At 58.5% G+C, this 16,201-nt stretch overlaps 1 protein-coding gene across 1 annotated transcript; it reads left to right on the top strand.

Annotated features, from left to right (window-relative positions):
* The first annotated feature begins 215 nt into the window (after positions 1-215).
* On the top strand, positions 216-14,254 carry LOC138355920 (peptidyl-prolyl cis-trans isomerase-like). Its single transcript, XM_069311469.1, has 3 exons — positions 216-358; positions 12,374-12,553; positions 12,669-14,254. The coding sequence occupies exons 1-3, from the start codon at positions 242-244 to the stop codon at positions 13,179-13,181; spliced, it is 810 nt and encodes a 269-aa protein (XP_069167570.1). The 5' UTR covers positions 216-241; the 3' UTR covers positions 13,182-14,254.
* Positions 14,255-16,201: the final 1,947 nt, after the last annotated feature.

Below are 16,201 nucleotides of genomic sequence, written 5' to 3'. Positions count from 1 at the left end.
GAGATGATGACCACAGAGACAGGTGCCACAGCTGACCCCGTACACCTGGGAGACTCAGCCTCCACCATTAATGTTTGTGTTGGTAATGACAGGTGCAGGAGACCATCAGGGAGGCCCTGGAGATGATGACCACAGAGACAGGTGCCACAGCTGACCCCATACACCTGGGAGACTCAGCCTCCACCATTAATGTTTGTGTTGGTAATGACAGGTGCAGGAGACCATCAGGGAGGCCCTGGAGATGATGACCACAGAGACAGGTGCCACAGCTGACCCCGTACACCTGGGAGACTCAGCCTCCAGCATCATGAATAAAGTTCAGGAAATCACTGGAGAGATCCCCCAGAAGCAATTAACAGTAAGTTTTTTATTTTCTCTCGTGGTTCATATCACAAGATATTGAGTTGCGTTTTGAGGAGAGGAAGCCTGTTCTTAGGTTTATGGGGGTTCCCCAAGGTCAATAACTGACTTTCCTTAACATACAATACACAATAGTTGCCTAACTCCTGGTAAACATTTACTGGTAGGTGAACAGAGGAAACAGTTGAAAAGAAACATGTGAATCATTTCCGTCCTGCATAAAGATTGAACCTGTGATCCTCTATTGAACCCGGGATCCTGGCCCCCCTCACAGAGGCACAGAGAGCGGGTGACACTCCACCAACCTACCGGGAAAGCATCCAGGAAGACAGTGAACCAAAACAGACCACTGATGGGTTCGAAGAGACTGAAGCCTTGAAACTGCCAACAAACTCCCAAACAATGCCAGCACCAACCCCCTGCCAGTAGAGGGGGCTGGAGCTACAGGTCCAGCACCAACCCCCTGCCAGTAGAGGGTGGCTGGAGCTACAGGTTCAGCACCAACCCCCTGCCAGTAGAGGGGGGCGGGAGCTACAGGTTCGGCACCAACCCCCATGCCAGTAGAGGGGGCCTGGAGCTACAGGTCCAGCACCATCCCCCCTGCCAGTAGAGGGGGGCTGGAGCTACAGGTCCAGCACCAACCCCCTGCCAGTAAAGGGTGGGGGGCTTGAGATACAGGTCCAGAACTGACCCCCTGCCAGTAGAGTGGGCGCTGCAGCTTCAGGTCCAGCACCAACCCCCTGCCAGTAGAGGGGGTCTGGAGCTACAGGTCCATCACCAACCCCCTGCCAGTAGAGTAGGGCTGGAGCTTCAGGTCCAGCACCAACCCCCACTGCCAGTAGAGGGGGGCTGGAGCTTCAGGTCCAGCACCAACCCCCTGCCACTGGGGGGGGGCTGGAGCTTCAGGTCCAGCACCAACCCCCTGCCAATAGAGGGCTGGAGTTACTTGTCCAGCACCAACCCCATGCCAGTAGAGGGGTATCTGGAGGTACAGGTCCAGCACCAACCCCCCCTGCCAGTAGAGGGGGGACTGGAGATAAAGGTCCAACACCACCCCCCTGCCAGTAGAGGGGGGCTGGGGCAACAGGTCCAGCACCAACCCCCTGCCAGAAGAGTGGGGCTTGAGCTACAGGTCCAGCACCAATCCTCTGCCAGTAGAGGGGGGCTGGGGCAACAGGTCCCGCACCAAAACCCTGCCAGTAGAGGGGCAGCTGGAGGTACAGGTCCAGCACCAACCCCCTGCCAGTATAGGTGGGGTTGCAGCTACAGGTCCAGCACCAAACCCACGCCAGTAGAGTGGGGCTGGAGCTAAAGGTCCAGGACCAACCCCCTGCTAGAAGAGTGGGGCTGGAGCTACAGGTCCAGCACCAACCCCCTGCCAGTCAAGGGTGGGGGGCTTGAGATACAGGTCCAGAACTGACCCCCTGCCAGTAGAGTAGGGGCTGCAGCTTCAGGTCCAGCACCAACCCCATGCCAGTAGAGTAGGGCTGGAGCTTCAGGTTCAGCACCAACCCCATGCCAGTAGAGGGGGATGGAGCTTCAGGGCCAGGACCAACCCCCTGCCAGAAGAGTGGGGCTGGAGCTACAGGTCCAGCACCAACACCTTGCCAATAGAGAGGGACTGGAGCTACAGGTCCAGCACCAACCCCCTGCCAGTAGAGGTGTGCAGGAGCTACAGGTCCAGCACCAACCCCCTGCCAGTAGAGGGGGGCTGCAGTTACAGGTCCAGCACCAACCCCCTGCAAGTAGAGGTGCGCTCGAGCTACAGGTCCAGCACCAACCCCCTGCCAGTAGAGGTGCGCTGGAGCTACAGGTCCAGCACCAACCCCCTGCCATTAGAGGGGGGGCTGGAGTTACAGGTCCAGCACCAACCCCCTGCCAGTAGAGGTGGGCTTGAGCTTCAGGTCCAGTACCAACCCCCTGTCAGTAGAAGGGGGAGGGAGCTTCAGTTCCAGCACCAACCCCCTGCCGGTAGATAAAGGGGGGGGGGCTGGAGCTACAGGTCCAGCACCAACCCCTTACCAGTAAAGGGGGGGGGGGGTTGGAGCTTCAGTTCCAGCACCAACCCCCTGCCGGTAGAGGTGGAAGGGGGGGGGCTGGAGCTACAGGTCCAGCACCAACCCCCTGCTAGGATAGGGGGCTGGAGCTACAGGTCGAGCCCCAACCCCCCCCCCCCCTTGCAAGTAGAGGGTGGGCTGAAGTTACATGTTCAGCACGAACCCCCTGCCAATAGTGGGGGGGGGGTTTGGAACTACAGGTCCAGCACCAAACCCTGCCAGTAGAGGGGGGGGGGCTGGAGCTACAGGTCCTGCACGAACCTCCTGCCAGTAGAGGGGGGCTGGAGCTACAGGTTCAGCACGAACCTCCTGCCAGAAGAGGCGGGGGGGGGGGGGTTGGAACTACAGGTCCAGCACCAACCCCTGCCAGTAGAGGGGGGGGGGGCTGGAGCTACAGGTCCAGAACAAACCCCCGCCAGTAGACGGGGGGCTGGAGCTACAGGTCCAGCACCAACCCACTGCCACTAGAGGAGGGGTGGTGGAGCTTCAGGTCCAGCACCCACCCACTGCCAGTAGAGGGGGGAGGGCTCGAGCTTGAAGTCCAGCACCAACCCCCTTCCAGTAGAAGTGGGGGGGGGGGGGGGAAGCTGGAGCTACAGGTCCAGCACCAACCCCCTGCCGGGATAGGGGGCTGGAGCTACAAGTCCAGCACAAACCCCCTGCCGGGATAGGGGGCTGGAGCTACAAGTCCAGCACCAACCACCTGCCAGTAGAGGGGGGAGGGGTTGGAACTACAGGTCCTGCACGAACCTCTTGCCAGTAGAGGGGGGCTGGAGCTACAGGTCCAGCACGAACCTCCTGCCAGTAGAGGGGGGCTGGAGCTACAGGTCCAGAACAAACCCCCTGCCAATATAGGGGGGCTGGAGCCACAGGTCCAGCACCAACCCCCTGCCAGTAAAGGGTGGGGGGCTTGAGATACAGGTCCAGAACTGACCCCCTGCCAGTAGAGTGGGGGCTACAGCTTCAGGTCCAGCACCAACCCCCTGCCAGTAGAGGGGGTCTGGAGCTACAGGTCCATCACCAACCCCCTGCCAGTAGAAGGGGGCTGGGGCAAAAGGTCCAGAACCAACCCCCTGCCAGTAGAGTAGGGCTGGAGCTACAGGTCCAGAACAAACCCCCTGCCAGTAGAGGGGGGGCTGGAGCTACAGGTGCAGCACCACCGCCCTGCCAGTAGAGGGGGGCTGGAGTTACAGGTCCAGCACCAACCCCCTGCCAGTAGAGGTGTGCAGGAGCTACAGGTCAAAGCACCAACCCCCTGCCAGTAGAGGGGGGCTGGAGCTACAGGTCCAGCACCAACCCCGTGCCAGTAGAGGTGCGCTGGAGCTACAGGTCCAGCACCAACACCCTCCAAGTAGAGGGGGGCTGGAGCTACAGGTCCAGCACCAACCTCCTGCCAGTTGAGGGGGGCTGGAGCTACAGGTCCAGCACCAACCCCCTGACAGTAAAGGTGGGCTGGAGCTACAGGTCCAGCATCAACCCCCTGCCAGTACAGGTGGGCTGGAACTACAGGTCCAGCACTAACCCCCTGCCAGTAGAGGGGGGGGGCTGGAGCTACAGGTCCAGCACCAACCTCCTGCCAGTAGAGGGGGGGCTGGAGTTTCAGGTCCAGCACCAACCCCCTGCCAGGATAGGGGGCTGGAGCTACAGGTCCATCACCAACCACCCTGCCAGTAGAGGGTGGGCTGGAGCTACAGGTTCAGCACCAACCCCCTGCCAGTAGAGGTGGGCTGGAGCTACAGGTCCAGCACCAACCCCCTGCAAGTAGAGGTGGCCTGGAACTACGAGTCCAGCACCAACCCCCATACCAGTAGAGAGGAGTGGTGGAGCTACAGGTCCAGCACACACCCCCTGCCAGTAGAGGGGCAGCTGGAGGTACTGGTCCAGCACCAACCCCCTGCCAGTAGTGGGTGGGGGGTGGAGCTACAGGTCCAGCACACACCCCCTGCCAGTAGAGGGGCAGCTGGAGGTACAGGTCCAGCACCAACCCGCTGCCAGTAGTGGGTGGGGGGTGGAGCTACAGGTCCAGAACCAACCCCCCCTGCCAGTAGAGGGGGCGGGAACTACAGGTCCAACACCAATCCCCTGCCAGTAGAGGGGGGCTGAAGCTACAGGTCCATCACCAACCACCTGCCAGTTAAGGGGGGGGGGCCTAGAGCTACAGGTCCAGCACCAACCCCCTGCCAGTAGAGAAGGGGGTAGGAGCTACAGGTCTAGCACCAGCCCCCTTCCAGTAAAGGGGGGAGGGGGGCTGGAGCTACAGGTCCAGCACCAAACCCCTGCCATTAAAGGGGGGGAGGGGGGCTGGAACTACAGGTCCAGCACCAACCCCCTGCCAGTAGAGGGAGGGGGGTGGAGGTACAGGTCAAACACCAACCCCCTGTAAGTAGAGGGGGGTGGAGCTACAGGTCCAGCACCCCCCGCCCCCGGCCAGTAGAGGGGGGGCGGGAGTTACAGGTCCAGCACCAACCCCCTGCCAGTAGAGGTGGGCTGGAGCTACTGGTCCAGCACCAACCCCATGCCAGTAGAGGTGGGCTGGAGCTACAGGACCAGCACCAACCCCCTGCCAGTAGAGAGGAGGGGTGGAGCTACTGGTCCAGCACCAACCCCCTACCAGTAGAGGGGCAGCTGGAGGTACAGGTCCAGCACCAACCCCCTGCCAGTAGACGGGGGGCTGCAGATACAGGCCCAGCACCAACCCTTTTGCCCGTAGAGGGGGGCTGGAGCTACAAGTTCAGAACCAACCCCTCTGCCAGTAGAGGGGGGATGGAACTACGGGTCCAGCACCAACCCCCTACCAGTAAAGGGGGGGGGGCTGGAGCTACAGGTCCAGAACCAACCCCCTGCCAGTAGAGGTGGGATGGAGCTACAGGTTCAACACCAACCCCCCTGCCAGTAGAGGGGGGCTGGAACTACAGGTCCAGCAAAAACCCCCTGCCAGTAGAGGTGGGTTGGAGCTACAGGTCCAGTACCAACCCCCCCTGCCATAAGAGTGGGGCTGGAGCTACAGGTCCAGGACCAACCCTCTGCTAGTAGAGGGGGGCTGGAGCTACAGGTCCAGCACCAACCCCCTGCCAGTGGAGGGGGGATGGAGCTACAGGTCCAGAACCAAACCCCTGCCAGTAGAGTGGGGTTGGAGCTACAGGTCCAGCACCAACCCCCTGCCAGTAGAAGGGGGCTGGAGCTACAGGTCCAGCACCAACCCCCTGCCAGTAGAAGGGGGCTGGAGCTACAGGTCCAGCACCAACCCCCCTGCCAGTAGAAGGGGCTGGAGCTACAGGTCCAGCACCAACCCCCTGCCAGTAAAGGTGGGGGCTGGAGCTACAGGTCCAGCACAAACCTCCTGCCAGTAAAGGTGGGGGCTGGAGCTACAGGTCCAGCACAAACCTCCTGCCAGTAGAGGGAGGGAGATGGAGCTACAGGCCCAGCACCAACCCCTTGCCAGTAGAGGGGGGTTGGAGCTAAAGGTCCAGCACCAACCCCCTGCCAATAGAGGGGGGGCTGGAGCTACAGGTCCAGCACCAACCCCCTGCCAGTAGAGGGGGCTGGAGCTACAGGTCCTGCACCAACCCCCTGCCAGTAGAGGTGGGCTGGAGCTACAGGTCCAGCACCAACCCCCTGCTAGTAGAGTGGGGCTTGAGCTATAGGTCCAGCACCAACCCCCTGCCAGTAGAGGGGGCTGGAGCTACAGGTCCAGCACCAACCCCCTGCCAGTAGAGGGGGGGCTGGAGCTACAGGTCCAGCACCAACCCCCTGCCAGTAGAGGGGGCTGGAGCTACAGGTCCTGCACCAACCCCCTGCCAGTAGAGGTGGGCTGGAGCTACAGGTCCTGCACCAACCCCCTGCCAGTAGAGGTGGGCTGGAGCTACAGGTCCTGCACCAACCCCCTGCCAGTAGAGGTGGGCTGGAGCTACAGGTCCAGCACCAACCCCCTGTCAGTAGAGTGGGGCTGCAGCTACAGGTCCAGCACCAACCCCCTGCCAGTAGATGGGGGCTGGAGCTACAGGTCCAGCACCAACCTCCTGCCAGTAGAGGGGGGCTGGAGCTACAGGTCCAGCACCAACCCCCTGCCAGTAGATGGGGGCTGGAACTACAGGTCCAGCACGAACCCCATGCCAGTAGAGGGGGGGGGGCTGGATCTACATGTCCAGCATCAACCCCCCTGCCAGTAGAGTGGGGCTAGAGCTACAGGTCCAGCACCGATCCCCTGCCAGTAGAGTTGGGCTGGAGCTACAGGTCCAGCACCAACCCCTGCCAGTAGAGGGTGGGGGCTGTAGCTACAGGTCCAAAACCAACCCCCTGCCAGTAGAGGGGTGCTAGATCTACATGTCCTGCACCAACCCCCCTGCTAGTAAAGGGGGGAAGGGGGGCTGGAGCTACAAGTCCAGCACAACCCTCCTGCCAGTAGAAGGGGCTGGAGCTACAGGTCCAGCACCAACCCCCTGCCAGTAAAGGTGGGGGCTGGAGCTACAGGTCCAGCACCAACCTCCTGCCAGTAGAGGGAGGGAGATGGAGCTACAGGCCCAGCACCAACCCCTTGCCAATAGGGGGGGGAAGGGTGAAGCTACAGGTCTAACACCAACCCCCCTGCCAGTAGAGAGGGGGCTGCAGCTTCAGGTTCAGCACCAACCCCCTGCTAATAGAGGTGGCTGCAGCTACAGGTCCAGCACCAACCCCCTGCCAGTAGAGGGGGGTTGGAGCTACAGGTCCAGCACCAACCCCCTGCAAGTAGAGGGGGGCTGGAGCTACAGGTCCAGCACCAACCCCCTGCCAGTAGAGGGGGGGCTGGAGCTACAGGTCCAGCACCAACCCCCTGCCAGTAGAGGGGGCTGTAGCTACAGGTCCCGCACAAACCCCCCTGCTAGTAGAGGTGGGGCTGGAGCTACAGACCCAGCACCAAGCCCCTGCCAGTAAAGAGGGGCTGGCGCTACAGGTCCAGCACCAACCCCCTGCCAGTAGAGAGAGAGAGAGAGGGGGGGGGGGCTGCAGCTTCAGGTTCAGCACCAACACCCTGCCAGTAGAAGGGGGGGGGGTGCAGCTACAGGTGCAGCAACAACCCCTGCTAGTAGAGGGGGAGGCTGCAGCTACAGGTCCAGTACCAACCCCCTGCCAGTAGAGTGGGGGGGGGGGGGGATGGAGCTTCAGGTCCAGCACCAACCCCCTGCCAGTAGAGGGGGATTGGACCTACATGTCCATCACCAACCCCCTGCCAGTAGAGGGGGGCTGGAGCTACAGGTCCAGCACCAACCCCCTGCCAGTAGAGAAGGGCTGGAGCTACTGGTCCAGCACCAACCCCCTGCCAGTAGAGGGGTGGCTGGAGCTACAGGTCCAGCACCAACCCCCTGCCAGTAGTGGGTGGGGGGTGGAGCTACAGGTCCAGCACACACCCCCTGCCAGTAGAGGGGCAGCTGGAGGTACAGGTCCAGCACCAACCCCCTGCCAGTAGTGGGTGGGGGTGGAGCTACAGGTCCAGAACCAACCCCCCCTGCCAGTAGAGGGGGCGGGAACTACAGGTCCAACACCAATCCCCTGCCAGTAGAGGGGGGCTGAAGCTACAGGTCCAGCACCAACCCCCTGCCAGTAGAGGGGGGGGGGCTGGAGCTACAGGTCAAGCACCAGCCCCCTGCCAGTCGACGGGTGATTGAGCTACAGGTCCATCACCAACCACCTGCCAGTTAAAGGGGGGGGGCCTAGAGCTACAGGTCCAGCACCAACCCCCTGCCAGTAGAGAAGGGGGTAGGAGCTACAGGTCTAGCACCAGCCCCCTTCCAGTAAAGGGGGGAGGGGGGCTGGAGCTACAGGTCCAGCACCAAACCCCTGCCATTAAAGGGGGGGGGGAGGGGGGCTGGAGCTACAGGTCCAGCACCAACCCCCTGCCAGTACAGTAGGGCTGGAGCTACAGGTCCAGCACCAACCCCCTGCCAGTAGAGGGAGGGGGGTGGAGGTACAGGTCAAACACCAACCCCCTGTAAGTAGAGGGGGGTGGAGCTACAGGTCCAGCACCCCCCGCCCCCGGCCAGTAGAGGGGGGGCGGGAGTTACAGGTCCAGCACCAACCCCCTGCCAGTAGAGGTGGGCTGGAGCTACTGGTCCAGCACCAACCCCATGCCAGTAGAGGTGGGCTGGAGCTACAGGACCAGCACCAACCCCCTGCCAGTAGAGAGGAGGGGTGGAGCTACTGGTCCAGCACCAACCCCCTACCAGTAGAGGGGCAGCTGGAGGTACAGGTCCAGCACCAACCCCCTGCCAGTAGACGGGGGGCTGCAGATACAGGCCCAGCACCAACCCTTTTGCCCGTAGAGGGGGGCTGGAGCTACAAGTTCAGAACCAACCCCTCTGCCAGTAGAGGGGGGATGGAACTACGGGTCCAGCACCAACCCCCTACCAGTAAAGGGGGGGGGGGGCTGGAGCTACAGGTCCAGAACCAACCCCCTGCCAGTAGAGGTGGGATGGAGCTACAGGTTCAACACCAACCCCCCTGCCAGTAGAGGGGGGCTGGAATTACAGGTCCAGCAAAAACCCCCTGCCAGTAGAGGTGGGTTGGAGCTACAGGTCCAGTACCAACCCCCCCTGCCATAAGAGTGGGGCTGGAGCTACAGGTCCAGGACCAACCCTCTGCAGGTAGAGGGGGGCTGGAGCTACAGGTCCAGCACCAACCCCCTGCCAGTGGAGGGGGGATGGAGCTACAGGTCCAGAACCAAACCCCTGCCAGTAGAGTAGGGTTGGAGCTACAGGTCCAGCACCAACCCCCTGCCAGTAGAAGGGGGCTGGAGCTACAGGTCCAGCACCAACCCCCTGCCAGTAGAAGGGGGCTGGAGCTACAGGTCCAGCACCAATCCCCCTGCCAGTAGAAGGGGCTGGAGCTACAGGTCCAGCACCAACCCCCTGCCAGTAAAGGTGGGGGCTGGAGCTACAGGTCCAGCACAAACCTCCTGCCAGTAAAGGTGGGGGCTGGAGCTACAGGTCCAGCACAAACCTCCTGCCAGTAGAGGGAGGGAGATGGAGCTACAGGCCCAGCACCAACCCCTTGCCAGTAGAGGGGGGTTGGAGCTAAAGGTCCAGCACCAACCCCCTGCCAGTAGAGGGGGGGCTGGAGCTACAGGTCCAGCACCAACCCCCTGCCAGTAGAGGTGGGCTGGAGCTACAGGTCCAGCACCAACCCCCTGCCAGTAGAGGTGGGCTGGAGCTACAGGTCCAGCACCAACCCCCTGTCAGTAGAGTGGGGCTGTAGCTACAGGTCCAGCACCAACCCCCTGCCAGTAGATGGGGGCTGGAGCTACAGGTCCAGCACCAACCCCCTGCCAGTAGATGGGGGCTGGAGCTACAGGTCCAGGACCAACCTCCTGCCAGTAGAGGGGGGCTGGAGCTACAGGTCCAGCACCAACCCCCTGCCAGTAGATGGGGGCTGGAACTACAGGTCCAGCACGAACCCCATGCCAGTAGAGGGGGGGGCTGGATCTACATGTCCAGCATCAACCCCCCTGCCAGTAGAGTGGGGCTAGAGCTACAGGTCCAGCACCGATCCCCTGCCAGTAGAGTTGGGCTGGAGCTACAGGTCCAGCACCAACCCCTGCCAGTAGAGGGTGGGGGCTGTAGCTACAGGTCCAAAACCAACCCCCTGCCAGTAGAGGGGTGCTAGATCTACAGGTCCTGCACCAACCCCCCTGCTAGTAAAGGGGGGAAGGGGGGCTGGAGCTACAAGTCCAGCACAACCCTCTTGCCAGTAGAAGGGGCTGGAGCTACAGGTCCAGCACCAACCCCCTGCCAGTAAAGGTGGGGGCTGGAGCTATAGGTCCAGCACCAACCTCCTGCCAGTAGAGGGAGGGAGATGGAGCTACAGGCCCAGCACCAACCCCTTGCCAATAGGGGGGGGGGGAAGGGTGAAGCTACAGGTCTAACACCAACCCCCCTGCCAGTAGAGAGGGGGCTGCAGCTTCAGGTTCAGCACCAACCCCCTGCTAATAGAGGTGGCTGCAGCTACAGGTCCAGCACCAACCCCCTGCCAGTAGAGGGGGGTTGGAGCTACAGGTCCAGCACCAACCCCCTGCAAGTAGAGGGGGGCTGGAGCTACAGGTCCAGCACCAACCCCCTGCCAGTAGAGGGGGCTGGAGGTACAGGTACAGCACCAACCCACTACCAGTAGAGGGGGGCTGGAGCTACAGGTTCAGCACCAACCTCCTGCCAGTAGAGGGGGCTGGAGCTACAGGTCCATCACCAACCCCCTGCCAGTAGAGAGGGGCTGGAGTTACAGGTCCAGCACCAACCCCCTGCCAGTAGAGGGGGTGGCTGGAGCTACAGGTCTAGCACCAGCCCCCTGGCAGTAAAGGGGGGAGGGGGGCTGGAGCTAAAGGTCCAGCACCAACCCCCTGCCAGTAAAGGGGAGGGGGGCTGGAGCTACAGGTCCAGCACCAACCCCCTGGCAGTAGAGGGGGGGCTGGAGCTACAGGTCCAGCACCAACCCCCTGCCAGTAGAGGGGGCTGTAGCTACAGGTCCCGCACAAACCCCCTGCTAGTAGAGGTGGGGCTGGAGCTACAGACCCAGCACCAAGCCCCTGCCAGTAGAGGGGCGCTGGAGCTACAGGTCCAGCACCAATCCCCTGCCAGTAAAGAGGGGCTGGCGCTACAGGTCCAGCACCAACCCCCTGCCAGTAGAGAGAGAGAGAGAGGGGGGGGGGCTGCAGCTTCAGGTTCAGCACCAACCCCCTGCCAGTAGAAGGGGGGGGGGGTGCAGCTACAGGTGCAGCAACAACCCCTGCTAGTAGAGGGGGAGGCTGCAGCTACAGGTCCAGTACCAACCCCCTGCCAGTAGAGTGGGGGGGGGGATGGAGCTTCAGGTCCAGCACCAACCCCCTGCCAGTAGAGGGGGATTGGACCTACATGTCCATCACCAACCCCCTGCCAGTAGAGGGGGACTGGAGCTAAAGGTCCAGCACCAACCCCCCTGCCAGTAGAGGGGGGGGGGTGGAGCTACAGGTCCATCACCAACCCCTTGCCAGTAGAGGGGGGCTGGAGTTACAGGTCCTGTACCAACCCCCTGCCAGTAGAGGGGGGCTGGAGCTACAGGTCCAGCACCAACCCCCTGCCAGTAGAGGAGGGCTGGAGCTACAGGTCCAGCACCAACCCCCTGCCAGTAGAGGGGGGGCTGGAGCTACAGGTCCAGCACCAAACCTCTGCCAGTAGAGGGAGGCTGGAGCTACAGGTCCAGCACCAACCCCTTGCCAGTAGAGGGGGGCTGGAGCTACAGGGTCAGCACCAACCCCCTGCCAGTAGAGGGGGGGGGGCTGGAGCTACAGGTCCCGCACCAACACCCAGCCTGTAGAGATGGGACTGGAGCTACAGGTCCAGCACCAACTCCCTGCCAGTAGAGGGGGGGCTGGAGCTACAGGTCCAACACCACACCTCTGCCAGTAGAGGGAGGCTGGAGCTACAGGGTCAGCACCAACCCTCTGCCAGTAGAGGAGGTGGGGGCTGGAGCTACAGGGTCAGCACCAACCCCCTGCCAGTAGAGGAGGTGGGGGCTGGAGCTACAGGTCCAGCACCAACCCCATGCCAATAGTGGGGGGCTGGAGCTTCAGGGCAAGCACCAACCCCTGCCAGTAGAGCTGGGGCTGACACTGACCACAGGTGATAATGGGGCTGACACTGCCCACAGGTGATAATGGGACTGACACTGACCACAGGTGATAATGGGGCTGACACTGCCCACAGGTGATAATGGGGCTGACACTGCCCACAGGTGATAATGGGGCTGACATTGATCACAGGTTATAATGGGGCTGACACTGATCACAGGTGACAATGGGGCTGACACTGACCACAGGTGATAATGGGGCTGACACTGACCACAGGTGATAATGGGGCTGACACTGATCACAGGTGACGATGGGGCTGACACTGACCACAGGTTATAATGGGGCTGAAACTGACCACAGGTGATAATGGGGCTGACACTGTCCACAGGTTGAGGACCTCCGCAGGATGAGGGAGCCCGTCAAGAGGCTGGTGGAGGCTGGCCGGGTGATGGCCGTCCAGGAAGACCAAGATGGCCGCCGCTCCGCCAGGATAACTCTACAAGACGGACAGCTGTACCTCCACCCACTCCTGCGTCAGCCCACGCCCGCCCACGCCCACACCCTCCAGGTACTTTATTACACCCACTTCTCTTACTGACATTACTGACTTACTGAGTTTTGATAACTAATATGATAGCATTTTGTTATACAGTTATCAGCATGATTTATTTCATTTTCTGTAGGAGAGTGAGGTTGTGGGCGTGCTGGAGCCCTCCTGCACCCTGGTGTTCCTTGACCTCGGGTGGGCGGGGTCAACAAGAGGGCGGGTCACCATCCGGCTGACCCCTGACACTCCGCTGGCCAGACAGTTTGTGTTGTTGTGTACGGGCCAGCGGGGCCACACCTACCGCAACACTAAACTGTTGTGGGTGTGGAACAAGGGTCAGCCGGGGGAGCGTGTGGGGGGCGGAGACTACGAGAGTAATGATGGTGAGGGAGGAGCCCCACTGCTGCCTGACCTCCAGGGGCAGTACAGGGAGTCAGGCCGAGCAGGAACTGTGTGGGCCTTGTGGGGGCCGGGGAGTCCCTGGTGTGCCCAGTTCGTCATCACCACCAGGGACCTCCAGGATGATCTCCAGTGGCCACGTGTCTTCGGTGATGTGGTGAGCGGCCTGGATGTGGTGAGGGCAGCAGTCAACCACAGTGACATTACAGAGGTGACTGTGGTGGACTGTGGTGTTGTGCTGCCACTCTAGTTCACTGTACCATCACCATCACTACTGTGGTGTTGTGCTACCACTCTAGTTCACTGTACCACCACTATCACTACTGTGGTGTTGTGCTGCCACTCTAGTTCACTGTACCACCACCATCACTACTGTGGTGTTGTGCTGCCACTCTAGTTCACTGTACCATCACTACTGTAGTGTTGTGCTGCCACTCTAGTTCACTGTACCATCACTACTGTGGTGTTGTGCTGCCACTATAGTTCACTGTACCATCACTACTGTGGTGTAGTGCTGACACTCTAGTTCACTGTACCATCACCATCACTACTGTGGTGTTGTGCTGCCACTCTAGTTCACTGTACCACCACCATCACTACTGTGGTGTTGTGCTGCCACTCTAGTTCACTGTACCACCACTATTGTGGTGTTGTGCTGCCACTCTAGTTCACTGTACCACCACCATCACCATCACTTCAGCATCACCATGGACTGCGTGTTTTGATGACAATGTAACTTAAGGACAGACCTTTATCACTATATCATCATAACTTCACTATCTTTGGTATTTAACACTTTGGTATTTATACTTTGGTATCATATACTTGACAATGACAGCTGTATCACCATCAATGCTATATCTTCTCAGTACTGTAACCTCCTTACATTCACTGTTATATCACTATCATTGCTACAATACCACTACCGCACCATCACTACTATATCACTACCACTACTATACTACCATCACTTCACTATCACTGCTATTTCACTATCACTCAGGTGTGTTGTGATATTACCATACTAGACCATGGTGTGTTGTGATATTACCATACTGGACCATGGTGTGTTGTGATATTACCATACTGGTCCATGGTGTGTTGTGATATTACCATACTGGTCCATGGTGTGTTGTGATATTACCATACTGGACCATGGTGTGTTGTGATATTACCATACTGGTCCATGGTCTGTTGTGATATTACCATACTGGACCATGGTGTGTTGTGATATTACCATACTGGTCCATGGTGTGTTGTGATATTACCATACTGGACCATGGTGTGTTGTGATATTACCATACTGGTTCATGGTCTGTTGTGATATTACCATACTGGACCATGGTGTGTTGTGATATTACCATACTGGTCCATGGTGGTGTTGTGATATTACCATACTGGACCATGGTGTGTTGTGATATTACCATACTGGACCATGGTGTGTTGTGATATTACCATACTGGACCATGGTGTGTTGTGATATTACCATACTGGACCATGGTGTGTTGTGATATTACCATACTGGACCATGGTGTGTTGTGATATTACCATACTGGACCATGGTGTGTTGTGATATTACCATACTGGTCCATGGTGTGTTGTGATATTACCATACTGGTCCATGGTGTGTTGTGATATTACCATACTGGACCATGGTGTGTTGTGGTATTACCATATGGGTGTGAGGTGGTGTTATGACCACACATACACCAGTATGATCATACTGTAGCTGGTGTATGATGTGCTCAAACTGTATAGTGATGTCTTAGCTGATTAGCCTAGTATCACGAATATTAATTTATGTAGTTATTCTTTTTTTCCACAACACACTAGTATTAAATGTGTATTGCCAATGTATGCCACATATATCTATGTATATCTATCTATGTATATCTATCTATGTATATATATCTATCTATGTATGTATAAAACAATGCCGCCCGGTATGGAAGCAATGATTACCCACATGATAAAAAATCACCCACTCATGCAAGAACTAATAAGCAAGCAAAATAAACTTGAGAATACCCTATGTACAATCCAGAAGACCCAGGAGGACATACTTCACATTCTGCAGGGCCTGAAGTTGCCTCAGGCGAGTTCAGCAGGTTGCAACTTGGTGCATGGGGATGCAACACGAGCCACGGCACATAACAGCAGACTCAGTGCTACCCAAGTGAACTCAGTGCGACCCAGTGAACACACCACCACCAGTGAACACAACAGCACCACCAGTGAACACAACACCACCAACAGCACCACCAGTGAACACAACACCACCAGTGAACACAACACCACCAACAGCACCACCAGTGAACGCAACACCACCAGTGAAGACAACAGCACCACCAGTGAACACAACGACACTAGTGTACACAACACCACTGACCACTGGCACTGGCATACAAACAGTACCACCAGCACATGACGGTGGTGCAACACCACATACAACACCACCAGTGAACACACTCTCACCAGCAACAACACCACACACAGTACATCTGATGACCAACACCTCCACAATGGATAACCACGCTGAAGAAAGTCTCACTATCCTACAATGGAACTGCAATGGCGTTCGCAATAGAATTAATGACATCATACAATACGCTCGTGAACACCAAACTGACGTCATAGTGCTACAGGAGACAATGGTAGGTGATGACTTCAACCCAAGGTTCAGCGGTTATCGCAAGTTCTCCCTGCCACATGGGGAAAGAAAACGGGGTCTCATCACTTATGTAAATAACAACATTCCCGCACAGATTATTGATGACCTGCAAATGGGGGATGAGTTTGAATCACTGGGAGTAACCCTTTACTTAAACAATAATGCCCTACATATAATCAACCTATATGTGCCACAGAGTAAACTTGACCTTGACGCACTGCCTGAGTTTGTTAATGAAGAACCTACCCTGCTGGTTGGTGACCTGAATGCCAGACACCCACACTTTGGTGCCAACTGTCATCAGCCCAATGTCAATGGACGGAAACTGTCACTCTTTGTCAGGGGAAGTGAAAACCTTAGGGTCCTGGGTGATGAACAGCCAACTCACCTCAGAGGAGGAAGATTAGATTATGCTCTCCTGCTGAATGCACAGGACACGGATGCCAGTACACACATTGTGCACAGTTTATGTAGTGACCATTGGGCACTGATTACCACCGTCGACATGAGCAAGAGAAGGAAAGAGACAAATAAAAGAAAAAGGTTATCACTCGGACCAGATATGAGGCCGCACTTCATAAACAGGATGAGTGACTGGT

The sequence above is a fragment of the Procambarus clarkii genome, chromosome 69 (genome assembly GCF_040958095.1).
Source record: "Procambarus clarkii isolate CNS0578487 chromosome 69, FALCON_Pclarkii_2.0, whole genome shotgun sequence".
In the NCBI taxonomy this organism is placed as follows: Eukaryota; Metazoa; Arthropoda; class Malacostraca; order Decapoda; family Cambaridae; genus Procambarus; species Procambarus clarkii.
The sequence above is the reverse complement of the archived record's forward strand: the minus strand, read 5'-3'. Positions and strand labels throughout refer to the sequence as shown.

Excerpts from the sequence above, each read along its gene's own strand:
- LOC138355920 (XM_069311469.1), top strand. The coding sequence starts at position 242 with ATGATGACCACAGAGACAGGTGCCACAGCTGACCCCGTACACCTGGGA. Across the intron at positions 359-12,373 it reads TCCCCCAGAAGCAATTAACA|GTTGAGGACCTCCGCAGGAT; the intron begins GTAAGTTTTTTA and ends CACTGTCCACAG. Across the intron at positions 12,554-12,668 it reads CCCACGCCCACACCCTCCAG|GAGAGTGAGGTTGTGGGCGT; the intron begins GTACTTTATTAC and ends CATTTTCTGTAG.